The 25,233-nt window shown below is 34.4% G+C and overlaps 1 protein-coding gene across 1 annotated transcript in view; it reads right to left on the reverse strand.

Moving 5' to 3' along the window:
- The window catches only part of LOC149779457 (uncharacterized), a 56,682-nt gene that overhangs the window by 19,583 nt on the left and 11,866 nt on the right, over window positions 1-25,233 (reverse strand). Inside the window, exons 2-3 of the mRNA XM_089940135.1 lie at window positions 4,174-4,249; window positions 2,539-2,702 (exon numbers count right to left, since the gene is read on the reverse strand). Coding sequence (XP_089796261.1) covers window positions 2,539-2,702; window positions 4,174-4,249 — 240 coding nt within the window. The remainder of the gene's footprint in view (window positions 1-2,538; window positions 2,703-4,173; window positions 4,250-25,233) is intronic.

A 25,233-nucleotide genomic window follows, 5' to 3' on the forward strand; every position in this document is an offset into this window, starting at 1 on the left:
TGGACATTTTCCACGGAGGTACTTGAAAGCTGCTTGTGTTTTGTCCGTGGCCTTGACAACGTTCTTTATCAGAGACAGCTTGCTGTGCAAGGGTGGTAACAAAATCTTCCTTGATTCAACAAGTGATGGATGCTGAACACTTTTTACTCCCAGGCTTCAATGACTGTCGGAGTGGCCAATTTCTCTTGATGTAATGAGAACCTCTAGCACGACCATCCCATTCGCAGAGAAAATAGTAGTGCTTTGTGTATCCAGTCTGCAGACCAAGCAAGACCTTCAAATCGCCAAAAGCTACCACTGATGTTGGTCATAGTTTATGCACCTCAAAAGTTGTTTCATGTTTCCTTCATATGGGCTGCAAGACCAACTGGAATTGATAGTAAAACATTGTCATTATGCAGCAAAACAGATTTTAGACTCGTCTTCGATGAATCAGTGAACACTCTCCACTCAGCTGGATCATGAAAGATGTTAAAGGCTGCCATCACACCACCAATGTTGTTGCAGGATGCAAGATCACCTTCCATGAAAAAGAATGGGAATAAGATCCTTGTGACGGTCAAGGAGCATGGAAACCCTAAATACACCTGTCAGGAGACTCCATTGCGGTAATATGCAGCCCAACAGCTCTGCCTTACTCCTGGATAGTTCTAAATCCACGACAAAGTCATTCAGTTCAATGTGTGTTATGATGTGTGGTTCAGAGCAGGAGAATGGGAGACAATATAGATCATCTGACATTGATGGCTCAGGACTAAACATTTCATCCTCTTCCTGGTCTGACTCGAGTGAGAATGATTCTGGACCATCAGGAACCGGCAGTCCTTCCCCGTGGGGTACAAGACGTATAGCTGATTGAAAGCTTGGATAATGCAAAGTCCATTTTTTGTTCTTCTTTGACACACCTTTCCCAACTGGAGGCAACGTGCAGAAGTAACAATTGCTGATATGACCTGCTGAATCTCTCTAAATCAATGGTACTGCAAATGGCATAGATTTCCTTTTCCTGGTCAACCACTGGCGAAGTTTTGTTGCACAAGTGTTGCAGCATATGTGAGGAGCCAACCTCTTGTCCTGATCTCCAATTTTGCAGCCAAAATAAAGGTGATAGGCTTTCTTAGCTATAATGGTTATACTGCGCTTTTGGGATGCAAAAGTCACTACACTACAAACATAGCAGAAGTTATATGCATTGCTCACACAAGTACGATGCATCTCTGCTCACTTTGGCTAAACAGAAATGTGTCTCTTTTCAAAATCAATCACTGACAAATAAGAGACCACATCACTATGATTTCTAGAGCTGATATAGGTCAATTTGTTCAGCACTGTGATGTCAGCTTAGTTATGATTGCATCATCCATGACTTCTAGGAATAGCATGATGCAATTCATATCATGTATGACGCAATACCAGCTTCAAATTGCATTATTCATTGTTTTGCCTAAAATGCAAGTACTGTCCAAACCCAGTCATATATGTATTCATAGATCCAGTCAAAGATGTATTTTAGTCATTTCTGGTTTAAATGGAGATCCCTTCCCTTTATAACTCACTTATTTTCCGCCATTCCCAAGTTTAGGATCGTACATACTGACCCAATATCATATCTTGAAAACTAGAGCCAATCAACAATTTTGAAGCATCATTTTCTTTCTCAGTGACCCAAAATTAGTAAAGTTTGACTACATTTATTTCGGAAGAATTTTGACTGGTGACCATCGTTATTTGAGAGGAGGGAAAAATCTAACTGGTCATTGAACATGTAGTGATGATAACTGTACTAATGTTATGTTGTGCTGTGTTACAAAGTTTCATACAGTTTTAAGTAAGATGGCTTCGGATTGGACGAATATGAACCAATCAATATCCTCTGTCTGCTTATCGACTTCTCCGTCATGTTTGTCAGGGAAGGTATGGAGACGTAACGTGAAAATGCACGAATCTTGAAAGTCTTGGGATTCTCTGGACTCCACAAAGAATAATCTAATTTTTCACAACTGCACAAAATATATTTTTATAATTGAAACTTCTCTTAGTCATAACATTCTATCAAATTACTGAGAATCCATGACGTCAGTATGACGTCATCAATGGCATTCAGCTAATACGAAACCGTTATCAAATCATTGTAATAGGTACTTTGCTCGCTTTTCATCATTTACACTTTGAATTCTGGCAATGTAAGAAATTCATCTAACCTTCAATTTTTGTTTTATAACTAAATATTTATTGACAAAAAAGTCCAAAAAATCATACTCGTTAGGTTGTCAATGATTAATTTTGAGAATTTCTGTGTAACGGAATTTTAGAATTTTAAAACAAGATGACAGACAAGACCTGGGTCAACCAAGTGCATCGTCAACCAGGAAAATATTTCTAACCCGGTGTAACCAATATGTTAAAATTATGGATTAAAGTGTTCAGAGTCTTTAAATGTATCAACTTTTTTATCCTTAAGTTTTTTCATGACAAGATATGAACAAACTTTGCATGGCACTGTGGCATGCGGTGTATTGAAATCTGTCCAACTTTTACCTTCCATGTATAATTTGCCTCTTCCTCTCCTCCGTATCGGATGTCTGTCTCGGTGTTGAGTGTGTCTCTGATATACTACTGGATGTTCCGTCGCTATTTCGCGCAGATGGGAGCTGGTCGAGGACAACTTTGTCAAGAACCCTGTACATGAAGTCGAATTTATGCTGCAAAGTACCCAAAAAATTGTTTCCTTATATATGTACTTGTTTCAGTGAGTATCACAATAATACAGAGAGTATACTCCTCACGAATATGGGTGAACGGATCGGCAGAAAGACTGACATCCACACAGGTATTTTGCAATACTTTGGAAACCAAATTTATATGCTGTCTAATTCGTTTAGTACAAATAAATATATATAAATAATAGAGAGATAACAAATCTATAAATCTATATAATAAATAGAGAGAGAGAGAGAGAGAGAGAGAAAGCAATGGCGCCCCGTCCATAAGGGTACCAGGTTTTATGGGGCGTCTGATTTGAGGAGAAATTAACATGGGTGGGGGCACCGATGGCATGGTTCGCCTAGGGTGTGCAGCTATTCTAGGGCCGCCCTGGGATAAAGACAGACAGAGAGGCATGTGTATATATATATATATATATATATATATATATATATATATATATATATATATATATATATATATATATATATATATATATATATATATATATATATATATATATATAATATACCATTACTTAGTAGAGCTAGTATTTTGAACAGATCAATTCTATCCCACTGATAGGTACTTTAAAACAGCTTTGTTTGTTACTTTTATTCACTTTCAGTGGTCTGTATAAGACATAAATTTTGAATGGAAACTAAACAGCGTTTTACTCTCTCTCACAGACCTATTCTTTTCCCTCGCGTTAAGTGTACCAAAATGGTCACAATGTACCAAAAAATTCACTGTGAATTGTAAATTGCTTTTAGTGACCATACTAAATGTTTCCACGTCGCTCTTTAAATATATATTTTTATCTCCTCCAAAAATATATTTGTTATTATATATTTGAAGACAAAACACGTCGAGTTGCATGAATTTTGCATATTCTGTCTTAGAATTGGTACTAATGACTAGCGAACAGAAATATGCCTTGGTAAGAGTACAGTCAATGCCAATTCGCATGATTATACCATTCATGTGGAAAATTATTTGTTAAATAGGATAATATTTGTTTTCTACTTATTTTATCTTGAAGATTGTTTTGAGGCATTTTTTGTCTTATTTTTGTTAATTTTTCGTTAATTCATAATACAATAAGAAAAGAAAAGAGTAGGCACGTTCTATTTATCATATGTTCATAATATGGAGAAAGAAAGAACTAATTAAATATGGTAAACCTATATATTTCCTGTATGATAAATGTACGTAGATCAAGATGAACTGCATCGATACCAGTTTTATCGATCGCCAGAACGGCCTTTTGTTTTTTCTCACACGGATAAGCTTCAACATCTCGTTATCAAATATATAATTAATCAAAGCACATCAATACTTTCCAAATATTTTTCAGTGCTTTAACAAACATTTAAATGCTTTATTCCTTTAGTATAAATTCCGCCAGTTCTTGTTGAGGCAATAAATACAATAAATTTAACCGACTGCATGCATTCTTTATCAAGCTACCATTTTAGGAGTCGTTCTGAAGGGTCCAGTGGGATCAAATCTGTTTTCTCTTCTTTCCAGATTCATATACATTTCCCTGAAACAAAATGAAACCAGATATCAGAACATTTCCGAACATACTTGGATATCTCTCAAATGCATGTACAAAGACCCGTATGGTTGTATAACTTTCGAGAGAAAATTTGTATTTTCAAAACAAGGCAACGTGTATTGCTCAGAACAAGGCAGTGTGTTAAATGAAACCATCAGTGTGCATTAGATCATCTCAGACAAATTAATGCCTGAGATATAATCTGAAAAAGAACCAATAACCTTGACATTGCTCTGGACCAATAAAAAGAAATATATCAGCAAAAAAGTTGACTTAGCTTGCGCCCAATGGTCTGCCGGCTATTTTTTGTTTTAGAGACAATGGCTTTAAAAGCAGTTTATGGGTCATATATGCCACCGGTCCATAATGCGAATGATAATATCACATTAAATGAAGTACATCAACTGGTGTCAAAACCAATTTCGAAACACTAAATGGGACATCAATCGGTTGGTTTCAGTTTGTGGTTCGATTTCTTTACTGGACAAGCCATTCAGTACATGTAACAATACCGTATTTTAAAATGTCTATCACGTGCTTCAAATGGGAAAGATTATGTCTTGAATAAAATAGGCTAAAAAATATCTTGGGAACCAATGAATGAAAACTTGATCTGTTTAATCACAGACCATACCATACTGCAGTAGTATGGTCTGTCACCTTATTTTTCTGATACGATAAGTAAACAATGTCGGCTTTAAACGATCTATGATATGGTAACCCGTCCAACATTCCATATAATTTATCAACTGATGAAACCGTCGCTTTCTTCCCAAAGAGAAAACCATCAATATATCTGCCGCCAATAAGAGAAAAGTGGAATGAAATGGTGAAAGCTAGATCGTACCGGATGGAGTTCGTAGTATACATCAAGAGTTCTCGACCGTATATAAATTTAATACAAGAAGTTTGATCCCGATTTTAACCCCGTTTTTCCACCTTTTCTTACTGGTCAATATATGTCGTAACGTGTTAAGTCCACAATAACTTCTATGCAAAATCACAAGAAACTGAAATGTTTTAATATATTACCCATAATGCTTTTTTCTTTGTCATCCATAAAAAATTGTCACGTGGGATGAATACACTTGTTTAGACAGCCACGATTAACCTCATGCAAGCTTACACACATAGTGGTGTTTCCTGTTCTGCACCCGGAACCGACCTGTATTATACAATTATAGACAAACCACACGACTATTGGATAGGTCATACAGTACAAACAGTACCCCGTTTGTGGCAAAGGCCAAAAGACCTCTAGCAGAAAGGTCAGACTTTGCTGTTCAAAGAAAATTTAATTTACGCAGACAAAGGGCGCAATTTGCTTATATAAATAGAGATCACAAAGAAGAAAACTTGAAAAATAACTTTGAAAAAATTAAATTGTATGTGCCAATTAAGTATGCCAATAGCAATCTAGACTCTTATGGTTTGCTTAAAGCCAGTAGAGTTTGATCGAACTTGAACAAAACTGTTTTTATAAAAACACGAATTGACAATACAAAGTTTTGCTGAGATTCGCCAACGTGAAATGAATAAATGAACACATCGAGAGATTCTAATAGGACAGGTTGCGAATTCGCCTTGTTGCTATAAACAAAATTTGCCTACGTGCACTGCCGTATTGCTTATGGACAAAGAGAACAAAACTGGAGTGTACATACACATTGTGATGCTTATGCTGAACTATATCTTACACACGGTATGAGCTATACCTTACACACGGTATGAACTATACCTTATACACGGTATGAACTATACCTTACACACGGTATGAACTATACCTTACACACGGTATGAACTATACCTTACACACGGTATGAACTATACCTTACACACGGTGAATCCTGTTTCTCTGCTCAAATGACTGTACAAAAAGAGAAAATCGTCTTCAGTTCGATCTACTTTTTTGACACTTAGCAAACATTGTACAAATGTTTGCCTGTAGGGTTTAAGAACTGCCCATGAAAATCTAGTTTTAATCATGAGGTCGCTGCGCGTGGCGTAACATCCGCCTAATTCGTAACCTGACCTATTACAGTATTCCAATCATATTCAATACTGAAAATTACTGGACCAGCTAGACTTGAGAGTATTATTTCACAAATAAAAAAAGTACTAGATACTACACTAGGGTATAATTTAAAAAAATATAAAACTATATCGGGTCACTCATTTTTGTATATATTGCCATATCGGCAAAGTATACAATAACTTTAAAACAATTACCATTAAAAATGACCCGATAACTAACATTTTGGGGTTTCGCTATTTCGAAAATAATTAAGAGAACATTAAAGTCAATATCAAACAAACCAAATATTTAAATGCTAGACTATTATTTTACAAATAAAAGCTACTAGACCAGTTAAGTTCGATAGTATTCTTTTAACAAATTATAACTACCAGACCTCTTAAACTTAAGGAAGTTATTTTGCACATTACTATGACTAGACCAGCCGACTTAAGATTCGACAATCTGGATCTGTGAAAGACCAGAACACAAAATTTGCATGCATTTCAATGCTTTTCGGAACATGATGCACAAGAAGATATAAGTTATCTATTAAAATTTGGCAAACTTGCAAATTGTCTCTGGAAGCACTATTGCAACAAACATCTGACACAATTGAAACTTTATAGTTGGTAAAATGCAGAATGAATTAAAATACAATGCAGATTTTTGTGCAAGATACTGAATATATTATAGTGATATGCTGAATGAGTATTTATTAAATATTGTCTAATGATAAGTGGTAGCGGTTCTTTGTTCTCTTGTACGTTGAAAGCACAATGTCTGCAATATTTTTAGGATGTAAATAACTGTTGCTAGGTTGTTCCCTTGCTTTGCTTTGCAAAGTCTCTTAGACTTTCTCCAGAGATTCTGTCGTTTTATGTTTGTGCTGTATAGTTGGTTCAGGCACTAGCTCCATTTTATAAAAGTAAATATAAATGTGTTGCAGTTTTGATGAATTACCAAGAATTTCGTAAATAATATTGCCATGACCTTTAGATGCGTGCATAGATAAATCACTTTACTCCCAAAATCTTGATGGCGTTATTCTTTTTTGTAGCTTAATGCATTGTTATAATCTCGTTAGCGCAACTAGTCCAACCGTATTTGAAGAATTGCCATGAAACCTGGGAAATATGATGGACATCACCCGAAGATGTTCAAAATATACAAGACAACTTGTTCCCAGAATTTATATTAGAGTTATTGCACTTTTTACATTCTAGCTTCAAGCGGTGTTAACACAATCGCGTTAGAGCAACTAGTCATGCAGGTTTTGATGGCATGCGACTAAACCTGGGAAATATTATGTTCATCCCCTGAATATGCGCATATCGACAAATCGCTTGATTACAGACTCTTCTCCAGTTTGGGGTAGCGGTGGAATGCAAAAGAGTCGAGAGCATATTTACGTGCGCAAGTTGCTCGCCTTTCTTCTACATGTTTTAGGCTGATTTGGTCAAACTTTCTCTACATGTTTCTCCGTTCCAGGTGTTGTATCTCGTCTTTTTGAATCTTTTCGCTGCTGGTGGTGTTGATCCGCGGCAAGTCTCTGAAGATTTGCCTGCTGCTTTGAGCTTGTTGAATTCATCTATTTCAATATGTTGTTTGTATATGCTGTGTCAACTCCGCGTGTCCGTTGTGGAGTGAGGACAACAGAGACACTGTCTAGGCATAATAAGCGACTATTTAGACAGTGAAAAACTGTTACTAACTGATTGTCACTATATGTCTCTAGCCGTCACAGAATGTTACAAATTGTTATAGAAAGCAACTAAATGTCACTAAGTTGGGTAGGAAAAACGAGAAACCAACTGCACAACCTATCTGTGTCTAGACGTTTCCAGTAGAAAGCTCTTTAATATTTAACCCACAATCGCCACTACTTGTCACTATACGCGTCCAAAATTAAGGCGCTTATTACAATTACTGATGACGTATTACCAGGCCGAACAAAGACTAAACCAAAATGGCTAGACCCAGAAACTTTTATATTTCTTTATTACTATGTACCAACTTTACTTCTGCTTCGAATTTTTACTCTCAAACACAAAAGTAAACAGTTACATCATAAATAAAAAACAAAAGAAGGCCTTTCATAGTGACACTTTCGTTGATTAACTTTCATTGTCCGTATTCCTGAAGGAAAAAGCTGTTATCGTGCAGGAAAACGTATCAGTTAACCAGCTGTACCTTTAAATGAAATTGCAACTTATTAAACGGAGACTTTCAAACTTAAGCTGAGAAGTTACGAAATTTGACAAAATTATCTGTCAGAAAACGAGACCGAAACGCACAAGTCATCGATAAATCACCTACTTCAGACACTTTATATTTCCAATATTTACATCTTTGATATATCGTCACAAATAAAAAACAAATGTATATGTTTTTTTAGGCATCATGATCCCCCACCCACTTCCATCTTGAAAAATACGCTTACTAGAATACAGTATTTTCAAAAAAATCTTGGAAATATTGGTTTGAATTGGCTATTTTGTCATGGAAAAATAATTTTTGTCTTCAATGTCTTTTTTGATAAGTAAATATAGCGCTTTACGTTTGCTAAATGAATACACGAGAACACTAATCAATAAACGATTAGGCTAATAAAAACGAGAGAAAAGATGGATCATATGCATGTTGGGGTCAGAAGTGTTCGCATCGTCTGCACTTCTTTTTCCCGCCAAATTAATTTGTAACAAATACTGCCTTATACAATAAACGGCATAGTTTATTTTGAAAATATAGAAGTACGGTATACTGAACTTCAGACATGATGGGGGCAACTATATTTATTTATTTATTTATTTATTTATTTATTTATTTATTTATTTGTTTGTTTGTTTGTTTGTTTGTTTGTTTATATATTTATTTAAATAAGTTTTTAAAAAGTTAACATATTTTAATTCTCTAGTTCATTTAAAACTTACCTATATCAGTATACTGAGCATAATTTTATTAACTGACAGATATGATTGCTATCTGTAATTATGAATGCATTGCTTATTCAGTTTATCAATTTGTATATTATATATTCATTTTTGTACCTACTTATATAATATTTTCACAAAATCATTAAAGAATTAGTGAACTAAAGTGTAGGTACGAAACTTATAACCTTTTCTAGTTGGCACGATTAATAAGGCACAAATCTTTTATCCGAAAATTCTTTTGTAAACAATGTAAGGATAATAATTAATTCGCAATTATAACCATAATATAATTAATTCGCAATTTAGAACCATAATATAATTAATTCACAATTTAGAACCATAATATAATTAATTCGCAATTTAGAACCATGATATAATTAATTCGCAATTTAGAACTATGATATAATTAATTCGCAATTTAGAACCATGATAAAAATAACCAAGAAAAGGAAATTGCATCCTGTGAAATAAAAAACGAATTAATTGAAAGAAACAACGCTGGAATATGCGCAAATTTAGAAACAAAATCATTTAAGCATTTAAACATTAGATTCAAAACATCACTAAATATTGCTTCACAGCGACGCACGCTTGACCTCAAACACTTGGGTAAATAGAAATATTGCTTAACACAATGCATACTTGATTTAAAAAACTTCGATAAATAGAAATATTGCTTCACAGCGATGAAATCTTGACTTCATATAATTGGGTTAATAGAAATATTTTCAGTAACAGTTTCTACAATACTGATCGTTAGTCGAAATAAGTACCGTGATGGTTGAATGTTACGTGATACGGATATTCTTTAGAATATGAACTTATGATGTTGTTGTCAGTGTGTGTGTTAGCGGCAGTGCACAGTAAGTAATACGGCCTGGGCGTTGATCCGGAAGTGAAATCTGTGTTAAATTGCACATTGCTTTGTTTACAGTCCAACCTCTCAAAGAAATGCAGGCGAAGCTATGACAAGAACTCCACCGTGAAGTCATCTTTGAATGTATTTTAGATTAACATGTAATATGTATTGATTGACACACAGTGGAAAGTTCCGTACTGATAAAGAACTGTAGAGACGATATAGTAAGCCCTGTTCAGTACAGTGCTGATTAAAGTTTTAATTGGTATCCGATATTTGATATTTGTGATAGACACATGAAACTTGAATATGTTGAGTATACTGGCTTAAAAATAGAATAATAAAATTGAAAATTAAAAATTAGAATTTTATTTTTAAAATAAAACAATTGTTTAAAGAATTAATTGTTTTCTCCCAAAAATGGTCATAGATAATATTTGTTGGGAATGATATTAAATATTATCAGCATGTATGTATTCCTAAAACATACACAAGCTGGAATGATGGACATTTGTCAAATTTTGTCAGAAAAAATATCTTTGAATGTAAAAACGAGACCTTTATTTAAAATATATGAAGTCAGTTTTCTATATGAAATTGTAGTTTAGGTCATTCAAACTATAAAGTATGGGTCCACGTAGTTAATTTATGTGTTTATGGTGGGGTGTATTATGTTACGTGTTTAGGCTCGAATAAACAGTAACACAAGAAAGAGTGAAAACAACAAGCTTTGAACAATTTAGAAAATTATTTATTTCCCTGGAAAATACTGTAAAAATGAAAGAAAAAAATAAGAACTTACGGTTTTAAGAATCAAATCCAAAAATAATCCAAGAATAATCCACAAATAAAATTTTAGACGTCTTAATATTGAAATGTTCTAATGATTTCAAGTTCGAATGCCGACGAATAATCCAAGATGGAAGGCGATGACGTATGCTGTTCAATGTTGTTGTCTACAGTTCCTTATATAAACACAAGAAATAATCCTCCGGTTTTGGAAGTCCAAATAAAATTTTCAAGAAATGTCTTTGTTCAAAAGTTCCGTATGAGCACTCAAAATATTTCCAGCGAAAAGAATTAATCCTTTTGAATCCAAATAATTTGAATAAACATTAAAATGTAATTCCCAAACTGACAAAACAAAAGAAACACCTTTACGTCCCAGTGTTCAGAAGCCCAACTGAAAGATTTCTCTCTAAGCAATGGTTTAAAACTTGCATATCGCGCAAAACAGACGCTCGAATAAGGGTCACGTGATCAGGTTTACATCACGTACTTCCAGCATGACCCTGACAAGAACCAAACATTTTACTCAAAGAATAAAAGAAAAGAAAAGTTGTTTACTTCACTCAAAACTATTTACAAGTCGAGAGTCACGTAACCCAGTCTCGATGTCAGCCTTATTATTCCCACAATAAAAATAAATTTAAAAAAAAAATACTTGTTGACGTGACTGTTACTAATTTTGTATTAAGGTTGGGAACCTGGTCAGCCTTAACTTTTTACAAAATGAACAGTCATGGTCAAACTATTTTATTTTCTGGAAAAGTATCGAGTTCCTCATAAACAAAAACTACATTATTTTGACATATATGGAAAATAAATAATATAAATATTTTAAAACTTACAAACAATTAAATCAGATATAAATTAAATAAAATATACATGGTATGATATCTGCTAGCATACATGTCAGTAATTATTTATAACCATAGTCATATGGTACTTAATGAGATGAAAACTTTATAGTAGAACCTACTTAAGTTGTGTACTAAATTATAACCTACTTAAGTTGTGTACTAAATTAGAACCTACTTAAGTTGTGTACTAAATTAGAACCTGCTCAAGTTGTGTACTAAATTAGAGCCTACTCAAGTTGTGTACTAAATTATTTAAAACTGCCAGAGAATGAAATACAGGTCAAAGGAATAAAATACACTTTCACCAGGTATATGTACCTTTGGATTAAGAAAATAGAGAAATGAAGTAAGTTGAACACAAACTGCATTCCATTTTAATGTTAATTTTGGTTATGACATTAATTGATGTAGTGCGGTATTGTGGCATAAGCTGATATTATGGGAATTCTAATGAACCATCTTATTTTATTCATTATTAATTACTAATAATAATTGTAAACTGACACTCTAAAGATTACACCAGAAATCATAAATATTCAATAAGATTATTTGTATTTAACTTTGTGCAACCGATCCTAACGTGGTTACATATCCCACATGAGCAAATATCCATATATTTTAGACTGTTTGGGATCAGAAATGTTCAAGCAGATCATTTGAATTATGTTTGTACATTCAGTCTTAATAAGTACAAGATACACCACATAGCCTTCAACTTTATGATACCTAATGTACCTAATTAGTTATTTAGTCTGTAAATGACTAAATATACTTCTAGAAAACTGATATATTTTTTAGATGAATTTATCACTTTAATACATATCCATTGCTTCACATTTCTTAGTGCCACTCTGTCAAGTTTAATATTTTTCCCATGCTTGCATCCTTAATGTCATTCTGAAATCTCCATATCTAACACATTTTAACTTCATCTAACTAACCTTACTGTTTTCTAGAATTAAGTGACACATGTTCAGATATTGAATGGTATCTTGAACAAGATGGAAGAGCTGAATTGGCCTGGAAGCTCTCTAATAGTCAGGTGGTGATAGTAATGTTTCGTAAGGATATAGACAATGTACGTGCCCTAAGTGACCAAGATTAGTTCATATTAACACACATATATTTAACATCTCAAAGATATGGCGTCGGTCTTCATGAGAGAAGTCAGCACCAGTATTCAATATAGTGGAGCCTTCTTTGAACTGCGTTTTACTATTAAATTGTAGCCTGTTTTATCGACAATGAAATGGAACGCATTTTTGCTCTAAAACATGGTACTGTTCCCTTCAAAACTTGAAATTTGAGTGCATTATTATTAAACTAACAACTGCCTGAGTACCTGACACAATAAATGTTGAACATAGCACCTGTCATTGTTTATTTAGTGTACACATATATGCACATAGACAGGCTTATTGCAACTTGCTGCAAAAATCAATGTGAGCTATCAGTCTTCACTACCCTTGGTACAAATGTTATCAGTTCTACAGACCCAAACTACGATTTGTTTTAAATATCATTTTTAATCTGCCAAACATATCCCATAGCTGCATCCGGTACGGTCATGCGTATTTGAGGTAGGGCAACTCGAGTGACCTACACGTCTTACATAAATAGAAAATTTGTCATTTTAGATCACCGCAGACAGTAGTAATCTGTGATATGACAGCCTACGAGTATATAAGTTAAACAGTACGTTTTCCTCAAATAATTTTTAACAATAAATGGGTATCTTTAACTTAATGTTACGGCATATAGACCCTCAACTTAACTCCGGACCCACCCACCCCCACTCCCAGACTTCCGGACTGTAAGGTGATGAAACCCGATAATAAACTTGGTCTGACTAGCAGGAAACAATGAACATCAAAAGAGAGATAGATAGATATATCAATCCTTTGAAGTGCACTGAATGCAGCAAGGGATCACGTGTGTCAGGGATTGATTAAGATAAATGCAATAAACTGACAACGAACTGAGCGAAACTAGTATCTAGCTAGCCTGAGCGCTTTCGACTCTTTAATGATTCTTTTTCAAAGGCAAATAAAAACATAAAGGCAAACAAATAAAACAGAAAAACGGTTATGTTTGCGAAACTTTACATGTTTAGCTAGATATTAGTTTCGCACTGTTCGTTGTCAGTTCATTGCATATATGTACATATATATACATATTGTCACGTTTGCTTAGCCCAAGTTTGTAATTCGTGTTTAAGCTAACGTATTATTACAAGCCATAGTGATGCCTAAACATTGCCGCAGGCTAGAGTTAATCTCTTACGAAAGGTCACCGTGATCAGAGTAAAAAACCTGACATCTTGAATCGGCACGGGAGTTAGATTGCGTGACATCCCATCTATGTGGTGTTACAGCTTAGTCCTAAGATGAGAGGAACCAGAGAGGGGCCGGGGCATGTTCTAAATCCGTCCCCACGTTGACAGCGAAAAGATCATTGTCCGCTAAGTTTGATTAGATCGGGTCAAAACTATACCCAATCGGAATTGTGACAACAATTTCGATCAGAATTATAACTTCTAACAAGCAAGCGAAAATTTAGTCTCACCTAGGAAGATTGCTAAGCAATATAGGGTTACTCTGAGGAAGCCACTCGTAATTTAGCGGTAAAACTTAGAGAGAAGGTTCTAAGGAAGGACAAAGCTTCGTAAAGGTCAGTAAGTTATTTGCTCGGTTTTTGCAGAATAGTACGGCATTGTAATTGTAATTACGTTTAGTATGCATACTTAATTAATATGATTGTTTAGTACGCATAATTACCTTTGTAGTGTTTAATTTACATGAGTATTTGAGAAATGCGCTTGAGTATTTTGTAGAGAATTATGTAGGTTGTTAACTTGTGGTCAGAATTAATTTTGTAATTCGCTATTGGGTTACTTCGTAGTAAACGAGTGCATTTATTCATGTGAGATGTTAGATTTTACACATGCTTGAATTGCGAATTTGGAACATGGTTGAAGTGTGTAAGATTAGCTAATATGGATGTATGGATATATCAGAGCATGGATATTTGAATATTTGTGTACTTTGCATGAGTTGTAATGTAAAGAAATGCGTCTGATTGCTGTGATATTGTTTATTATAATTGGCCTCTGAATATTTACTGATGTGACGCAATTTATTGATGTATGTATGAGAAGTAATTGATACCGTGCTTTTATTACGACGTTGTGTTACCATACAAGAACGAATAAGTATTTCAATGTGAATGAATGCTTGACCGACGAAATTTAATAGCCGTTATCTGATGATAGACTGGGTGTAGTGTGAGATGAGTGGGCTAAGGAAAATACTGTACCGTCCTTGTGTTTTCACAGGAAGCCTTTGGGAGGACAAAACTTCCGGTTCAGTCAAGTCCCGAGTCTCTAAGAGGGGGAGACGGAAGTGAGACTAGCAGAGCAGTCGGAGTCTACAAGTCTAGTCGGTGGAGAGAGACGAGGAGGAGGAGGAGGAAAAGGTGTCGAGGAGAAGAAAGTGGAGAAGGAGGAGGTGTATACAGAAGCCGAGGAGGAGAAGGAATTCGGAGAAAGTCGTGAGGAAGAGGAGAAGGAATTGAAGGAATAGGAGAGAAAAATACACAGATGAGAAGAATACAAGGACAGACAGAAAGCTGTCTCACACTACTAATCAAATGATGCAATAGGCTATCACAGGGTCGAGCGGAAGGAGAGTACTTGGGAAATTTGAAGCACTTGACTATTTAATTGTTATAAATTGTTATTCGTGAATTCCACATTTTTGTTTATTCAATCATGTAACCGTCGGCATTGCTGACTGGGGGCTCGGAGCTTTACATTTATCTTTCACTAATTTAACTTCCAACCAAATCAAGCCTGGGTGGGACTTCTATAATAATTTAAATAAAATATTGGGAGTACCCCACCCCAACCATAAGACACCTACCACAACAGCATAACAAGCCGGCACGTCACACCACCCCCCATATATATATATATATATATATATATATATATATATATATATATATATATATATATATATATATATATATATATATATATATATATATATATATATATATATATATATATATATACACATATATATATGGTTTTATTTTGCTAACTGGTTGAATAAACATGGATAATAATGATGGGTTAACTCATCCTAAAACACAGGTACAATGGCCAGTTACTATGGTACCATCAGCTGAGTAACTCGTGTGGCTTCCAAGATTATTCTTAAATTGGTCCAAATTGTTTTTCTGGCCAAAGGTAACATCAACTACCACCACCCTCTCTTTTCAGAAATGGATCATCCAGCTTTTAAGTCCTATCCAGTACCGCGGACAGGGTAGGACAAATCGGGGGGGGGGGAGGCAACCATCAGGGGATCCATCGCTGTTTCATTGTGTAATTCATAGGTGTCTACTGAATTATTGTTCTTGGGTCCACAAATCCTGTTCGCTGCCCTGGTCCTATCTGATGTAATTTGTACTCATATCTGCTCTTCTGTTTTAGGCAGGTTACTGAAATATTCACTCATGATTTGCAAACACACTATTTCTGTACGCGGTATTCAGATATCAAACGTTTAGAAAATTTGTCTGAAACCTTTTTCACGAACATACTGTTAATGACGATCCAGATAGCTTCATTCGGTTTTAACAGATAAAACTAGTTTTAAATAGTTATTAATAGTTCTCCATTCCTAAACACTAGAATTAGTTGTATCCGATTTAACAGGAAGTCCACTATTGTAACTGTACTTGTAAAGAACTACATTATCAGGTCAGTTTGCAACATATAGCAAAGCAAGAATGTCTGTTATATATTGTGCGATAAGAAACAACATCATGACATTTCTTTTGAAAGTCTAAAACTAAATCCTTGATAAACAAATTAAACAAAATAGGGCTAAGTACACGACCCTTTCTGGTGCCAATTTTACATACGGAAAAATGTTAATTGCCCTTTCATATTCATACAAGAGTGTAATTTTGAATATATTGACAACAGAACTTTGAACAGCTTGCCACTTATCATTTTGTTAGAAAAACGTGTTCGTGAGGGTCTGCAATTACAAAGTAACACAAATGTGTGCATGTACGCATTTTAGCAAGAAGATGCATGCTCTTTATTCACCATAATTGCACAAACTGCATATGAAAAGACTTTTTCAAGTAATTGAATTGAAATGCACAATTACAAAAAATTAGCTACTTTACATTGCAAATGTGTCAAATCGAGTCACTCATGTACAAATTGTAGTTACTTTGCATAAAATCTGTTGAATTGAATCACACGTACAAATTGTAGTTACTTTGCATTTTAATATGTCGAATTGAATCATATACAAATTTTAGGTACTTTTTTACATTGTAAATATGTCGAATTGAAAGGCACATGCACACATTTGAGCAACTTTGCATTGTAAATGTTTCGAATTTAATCACACATGTAATTTAGTTACTTTACATTGTACATCTGTCGAATTGAATCACACATGGAAAAAATTGTACAAGTACAAATTTCAGTAACTTTGCATTGTAAATCTGTCGATTTGAAAGGCACATGTGCAAATATTTTAGTTACATTGCATCGTAAATATTTCGACTGCTAACGTCCATCGTATAAAGAAGCAATCTATAAAGTGGAAAAACTCAAATAAAATACCAACATACAGTATAAACCATTATCTGTCTTAATTAAGTATATCTGAGCCACTGTCTGTAGAGAAAATATATTATTACCAATTGTAGAAACCCAATTACGGAATCTCGCCTTAGCCTCGTCAAGGTTTTAATTAATTTCATACCAACTAATAAGACATTTATTTAAGGGCTATTGTTCGTGCGTAATTCAGTACAAGTGGGTATGGGATGGTTGTTTTTTTTTTCTTCTTCTTTTCTAACAGTGATGTTTTATTCCATTCAATAAAGTATCCCGTAACAATCAGCAGTTAATCTGTGAAAAAATGACTTCAATAAAAATAACATATATACTTTTTTGTCAACTTACTTAAATGCGATGTAGAGCAATATCGAGCTTCTCTACGTTGAAAATGAAGGATAAACGACACGTATCGATCATCCTTTAAGTGCCATGGAGAAATGGTTAATAAACCTTTAATTAATTGAACATAGGGTGATTTTCTGAACATACTCTATAAATATACGAAATGTTATACAGTCATGGAAACCTGGTTCATAATAATAGGTATGGAGACCATAAAAAGCATTCATTGAAAAACACATCAACACAACTGTACATTTTTTTTGGGGGGGGGGGAGAATAATACCAATGAGAATAACCTAAATGCCAAATATTATAATAGTCCACATGCTTCCCAATTTGGAATATTGGGACATGCTATGTATCCCTATCCTTCTGTTCATGCTGGAAGTCTTTCTTTATATTGTAACACACAAGGGGCTGCATTAACAAGCAAACCAAACAACATCTGCATGGTGGTGACTTGAGATGAAGTTCACCCAAACGCGATGATAGCACACGTAATGTTTTTCTACTCAACTAACGACAACACATTCACAAAACGTTAATATTTCAATTGCGTGATTTTTCTTGATGTTCATGTGTATGATTTATCAGTAAGCTTTTCTAAGCCGTCGATAGATATTTAATGCCAGGTACAATAAAACGTGAAACAAATACCCAACATTAGTACTATCTCAAATGAGTAAACACTTATATACGAGAATTGTCCGAGATTTCTTTGTCTTAATGTTAGGGAGGATCCACTTTACGCAACTAATCCATGCTACCGTAATATCTCCGATTCCTGGCTCCGGTCTGAGTGAGGATAAATGGTCAGCAATCTATGGTCTGTGGTTTAGTGCTAGTTCTTAAGTTTGGTTCCACTGAAATGACAACATTATTACAACGGCGAATGTATTTGATATAAGCAGGAGACGAGAATTCCCAAGGCCCAGCTAGTTTGGACAAGTACAAACCATCGTTGCGGAAGCGAAATACCAAATATTTAGCCCAATTTCGAAAAAAGAAGTCACAAACTTTTAATTTTTGGACCAATTTCCCGCACCATCTTTGCCCAGTTAGTAGGTCAAAATACCAAAAATATATACTAACAGTAAATTTCAAGATATTCTCTACGCTCGACCTAACTAGCACACTGTAAAATCCATGGTAGAAAACATAGGACGTATACGTGTTATTATCGCCTTCACCGACCATGCTACGCTACACTTAAGAGTTTTCGATTCATGATTAGTGACGACTGTATACTCTGACAAAGCGGAAGGAGACATTCTTCTAAAGTATGCAAATGCTGGTGTTTATTACACGATCAAGCTGTACATTTCACAAATATATGAGGACTTGCTTCTCTTGAACTACACTTTTGTCTCGCGGGAAGTGCCTTTTCACACAGTAGTGGAAATAGTTCACATCGTTAAAAGCTACTTGAACCATTTAAGAGTAAATTTCGTATATCTTTGTTATTTCAAGTTGTTTTTATTATCTTTGAAATGTTAGTATCAAATGAAAGAACAAAAAGAAACAAATCCAATTAGAAGGGTTAATATTAAAAGGATTACATGCGATGAAACAAATGTGGAAAACAAATGGAATGCAGGCAATGGAATAACTCATTTGATATTGTGTATTTAACAAATGTTACGCACTTCTATTTGTCATAGATAGTAGAGATCACAAATGAATTTTCTGTGTAGTAAGTTTGATGGTGATCTTGAGAAAGGTCTGTGTGTAATGTGACTTTAATTTATGATTCGTATTGACTAGTAAAAAGGTCGGAATTGACAAGGAACAAGACCAAGGTAGCAGCCTCTGTTAGATGGCTCTTGGATGCTTCCACACACGGTGAACGTCAACTCCATGTATATGACAAACTTAACACGCACTGCATCTGGTCTATTCATTATGTACTATAATAATTACAATATCATCGCCCAATCATATTTGTATGATGCAACCTAGTAATGTCATCGCCCTATCATATTCTATGGCGTGACCTAATAATTTCATCGCCCAACCATATTTCTATGCTGTGACCTAGTAATATCGTCGCCCGATCTTATTTCTATTTTGTGGCCTAATAATGTCATCAATTAATAATATTTCTATTTTTGTGACCTAGTCATGTCATCGCCCAGTCATATTTCTATGCTGTGGCCTAACAATGTATTCGCCAACCGTATTTCTAAGCTGTGACCTAGTAATGTCATCACCCAATCATATTACTATGCTGTGACTTATTATAAAATGCACAACATCATAATTCCCCTTTTAGCACTTAAAAATGACTCTTTTTCCCAAAGAAACATGTTGTGCCGGACATTCCAATCAAATTTGTATGATTCAAAGAGAAGCACGTTACTGTGTTCAGCACGTGATATTTTGCTATACCATACCCACCCACGCCTGTTATCATGAACAACAGCCCTTAAAATATTGTGAACATTTTTATTTTTACTGGTGACCTTTATGAATGAATAAAATATCTGTTTTAGGATCACCAAAATATATGTATTTATGAGGTTCCCATAAAGATGTTTTGTGTGTAATGGGTGGATAATGACTTCGCTCCATAAATATATTGAATAATCGAATTCTAAAAGAGCAAATATGTGTAATTGTATATCTAGTCATTTCAGTTATGATAATATCTGATCAACCTGATTTTCTTTACATAAGATTTCGAATGTTTCTTTTTAATTCCGTTTCAATATTATTCATTGTGCTACCACTAGTGAGAGTTAAATCACCAACAACATTAGCGTGTAATCTAGTTTGACCAGGTCGAAGATGTGCACCTTGTTTAAGAACGTTTTTTCTCTAACCAGAACCAAGCTTCGTTTCGATATCTGCCCTTATGAGGATAAAAACTGATGCCAATAAAAGCCTGCACGTACAGTGGCGTCACTGGGGGATGGGGAGGGGGGCGGGGGTGCGGACCGACCCGGGTGACACAAACAGAGGGGGTGATGATATTATCAAGATGTCACTAAATGAATTTACAATAATTGTAAAATAGTGATTTTGCCCAAAAGCCAAATAACACTTTGTAATTCCAATGAATAATTTAAATAAATAAATCCTCTCAAACTAAAACTGAACACAATTAAAAGGTTGATTTTATTACATAGATTTTAAAGGTGCAATGAGAAAAACTAACATAAACAAACTTATTGTAAAACCCTAAGACACAATAAGAGGTCAAGGATGAGGGTCAAAAGTTCATTTTCAGAAACCTCTAAATTGTCAATAAGATCATGTATATTACTTCAAGTTTAGTAAGTTACATGCAAATATCAGGTAGATCTTGTTTTGTTTTCGAAAGGAATACCAATGTCCTGAACTCAAACCCAAGTAAACATATTTTCCTACAATAATAATTATCTTATTACATAATCTACATTCAGAGACAAAAATTAGCTACGCAGTATGTTCCTTACAAAAACAAAAAGAACGTTAGTTAGGTAGGCCCAGATCCGACCTCAATTAAGGACAAAGATCAATCACAATTCAAATTAGAAACACATGACACTGAGCATGCATACTAAGCTTAAAATTGTCCATCTATTGTAACTAAAAATGATATACATCAAATGCACGTTTGAAAAATACAAATACGCCAGCAGACTATGTCTGTGTGTGTGTGTGTGTGCGTGTGTGTGTGTGGATATTTGACTAATTAAACATAATTCCAGTAAAAAATAAGATACATATATCACTGAGATCTGCTTGTCATTAAGTTGATCTGACGGATACCGATATGAGGTCATGTTCTGTTGACCTTTTTATACACCAATTAAATTACAACTTTCATACAGCCGAAGTTGCTAAAAAGGACATTTGGGACATATCTTTACTGACGCTAACTCACCTGAACACGAAGCGCAAAGTTTTATTTGATACACTACTTAAAATATAAGTGGGCCGGGAGTTCCAAAGGTATCCAGAACGTTGTCTGTTATAGGTGCCTGTCAGATCTCGATTTTTATCAGATTTAGTCAGTGGTGGTACGAAAAAAAAAAAAACGTATTCCAGAGATAATGTCAATAAATGGATTACAGTAGATATTAATTTGCCTAGATCGTAAATATGCATGGCTAGAACCTGTCGCCTTAAGCTTGATTTGTAGAACTTATTCCACGATAAAAAAAATACGTATATTTGCTTTGGTAGTAAGGTTACGCTATGGAAACCACCGTGTGTATACGAACAATATAATTACTAATGGTGGTTTAATATCGATGTAATAATACACGATCTACTGTCTGCGAACTTTGGCCGGTGCAGAAGGGAAGAGTTTGTGTCCTTTGGAACAGATTTTTGTCTTAACACAGTAAAACATGAAATATCTTTATTTTTTAAATAATCATTAGGGTCGAAAGTTATATACTAAAATGCGCACAAAAATGAGTTCGAAAACTTTAGTTGCACGTGATATTTCCAAGTTTCACTATAGCTGACGTCACAACCGCATGCACGATAAACCGGCCGGAACTATGTATGTATGTATGTACGTACATATGTATGTATGTATGTATGTATGTGTTTACTTTCTATAATCTTTAGTTGTACTTTCTGATTCTGTTTGATGTGCCATGTCACACTGTATTACCCGTTATTTAATACCTTCATAGTGATAACTGTTTGATGTGCCATCTCTTATTGTATTACCCGTTATTTGATACCTTTATAGTGATAATTGCGGCTCAAAACATTCGATCCTTGGCCTAAAAACTAGCTGCATTGAGTCTCGTTCTTTTCTCACTAAGCTATTAATGTTGATGTATTGTGAAATATGAAGTTAAAATCTCTTTAACAGGCATCGTCAACAATGTGTTTAAAACATGATACTTTAAACCGAAATTGAAATAAAAACGGAATAATTCACTGTATAATTTTGTCGATGTCTTTAAGTTCGAGATCCATTAAAAAGATTGATTGCTCACAAGGCTATTTAGTATATTGTAAAATTTGTACATTAGTCTCTAGGTAAACTGCACCGATTGCACGACACTGCTTGATTTGTTCTCCATACCCCTCATTTTCATGTGCATACTTGGTGAATATAGACAAAGTTCAGTTGTATATTTTATCTACCATACTTTAATTTACATCATACACTGGATTCAAATTAACATTTTTGTTAAGTTTTACATTAGAATAAAAACTAGCAGCAAGACTTTTCTGAGATTGCATGTGCAGTATCTATTCAAGGAATCTAGTAAGTTGTAATTTGGGAAAAAGGGGGAAAATGAAAAATAATTGATGTACATTCCACTCTACGTGGACTCGCATTTAATTTCAGCTGCATAGTACATGTATGATGGAATTCAATGGCTTGCTTAAAAGGAATGTTTCTTATTTTGTATATATCCCTCTTTTGGCAAGGTTTCTCAGATAGGTTTGGTGAAAATATTTTTTTCGGATGGACATGTAAATAATACAGCTTGCCAAAATACATTCTTCTATATATTCTTCGCTTCGTAACTCGAACACCTTTAACAATTGCTGTTTGATTTTGGAATAGTCAATCTGAGTAACGTTGATAGTTCCAGATTTTAGAACTGGGCGTGATATACCTGACAATTTATCATGGTTGCAAAGATAAAAAGGAGAAAAAAGCAAGACAGTAAAGCAATTTCAGTGTACAAGTCCTTGTCAAATATTGATCGATAAGCCAAGAGACCGACACAAGTGGGCGAAAAGATAGGTTGGACAATATTGTAAACATTATATGAAATTAACTGTGAAAAGAGAAACTTGTTATTCGGTAAAAAAGTGTTTACATTTTTATTGATACGACTAAATTTGACTTATTTTTCTTTTATTTCTAACGTCAATTTACCAGAATTTCTAGGAACCAATAACAAGTGTCTTAACGAATGAAATGGTGGATTTAAAGCACTCTTAACGGAACCGGACAACCTTCAAGAAACCACTGACCATGGATCGGCGGACAACTACTATTGCATTTGTCAGTTCTGGGGATCGAACCCGAACAACATCAAAGCAAAGCGCTTTTTAACAATGCACTGCCGAGCTGGCTTGCGTTTACTTCGATCCTCGATTACACAAAAATACAGTAGGGTTGAAGTCACTATTCTCGCCAGGATGCTAGACTGTGCTTGCTGGTCAACCCTTGATTGTTCTTAATGGTCCAGGGTGGGGAGTAATTGACGCTCCCGTAGAAAACTCTTATCTCCTCCTGCTATATTATTTATATTTATCTTTTATGTCTTAAAATGTGTTGATGAAAATTTTAAGTATGATAGTGCAGATGACATTACGTTTAATCTGCAATTTCATAAAAATTGGCCTTTATGTTTTTGAGACCTAATTTTTGTTTAGATGTTGTAATGTTCAAAGTTACAATATAATTCATCAAACAGAAAGACTGCTTTGTCTATGTGTCAAAGGTGGGTGTAGTTAATTAGATCTTATTTGCAATCACTGCTGACATGTGATTGGTCAGTTTTTATGTGTAGCATACGTCAATGTGGAAGTGAGGTCGAGTCCATAGATGAGTTTAACAACCGCTAATAACGCTACACCTCTTTAAATAGGAAGCGACCCTTTTTGGGTAGACGACATGCCCGGCTATCATAAACAATGGTGAATTCTCACGAACATCCTATTTAGATCTATTGTTGCACATACATTGTTTCAAATTCAGAGAAAATTTTTAAATAAATAAATACAAAACTCAAAAAGTGTCACGGGATGCATACGTTCTAATAACGAGATACGGTGCTCTTGATCTTATTCTGGAGGTCAAAAAGTTTCAGTAAAGTGCTACATGTATCGCTGAAACAAACACGCTATGCCAGCTGCACTCTTTTTTAAATAAAAAAAATCACCTATAATTACCTATAATAACTATAATTACTTTTATTTCACAGAATAGGCCTATAATTACACAATCACATTTCTTTAATGCAATTTTCAGTGGCATTTTGAATATTTTGTTATGTGATGAGAGAAACGTCAACTGTATCATTTCTTTAATGCAATTTTCAGTGACATTTTGAATATTTTGTTACGTGATGAGAGAAACGTCAACTGTATCATTTCTTTAATGCAATTTTCAGTGACATTTTGAATATTTTGTTATGTGATGAGAGAAACGTCAACTGTATCATTTCTTTAATGCAATTTTCAGTGACATTTTGAATATTTTGTTATGTGATGAGAGAAACGTCAACTGTATCATTTCTTTAATGCAATTTTCAGTGACATTTTGAATATTTTGTTATGTGATGAGAGAAACGTCAACTGTATCATTTCTTGAAGACGGATAACATAAATCAGTATGGAATGCAAGACGAGATTTCAGAAGACCACGTAAAATCTGCAAACTTTACAAAATATATCTTTACTTTATCCGCACATAATAAATTAGTACCCCATAAAATTAAACCACTAATGAACTATATAAAAATAGCTATAAAATCGAAGCATCGATCACTTATGGCATTTTCTGTAATTCAATCCACCCGTTTGGAATGCAAGGTAAGATTTCAGGAGA

Source organism: Sinohyriopsis cumingii, chromosome 17 (assembly GCF_028554795.1).
Source record: "Sinohyriopsis cumingii isolate HCF-2022 chromosome 17, ASM2855479v2, whole genome shotgun sequence".
Lineage (NCBI taxonomy): Eukaryota > Metazoa > Mollusca > Bivalvia > Unionida > Unionidae > Sinohyriopsis > Sinohyriopsis cumingii.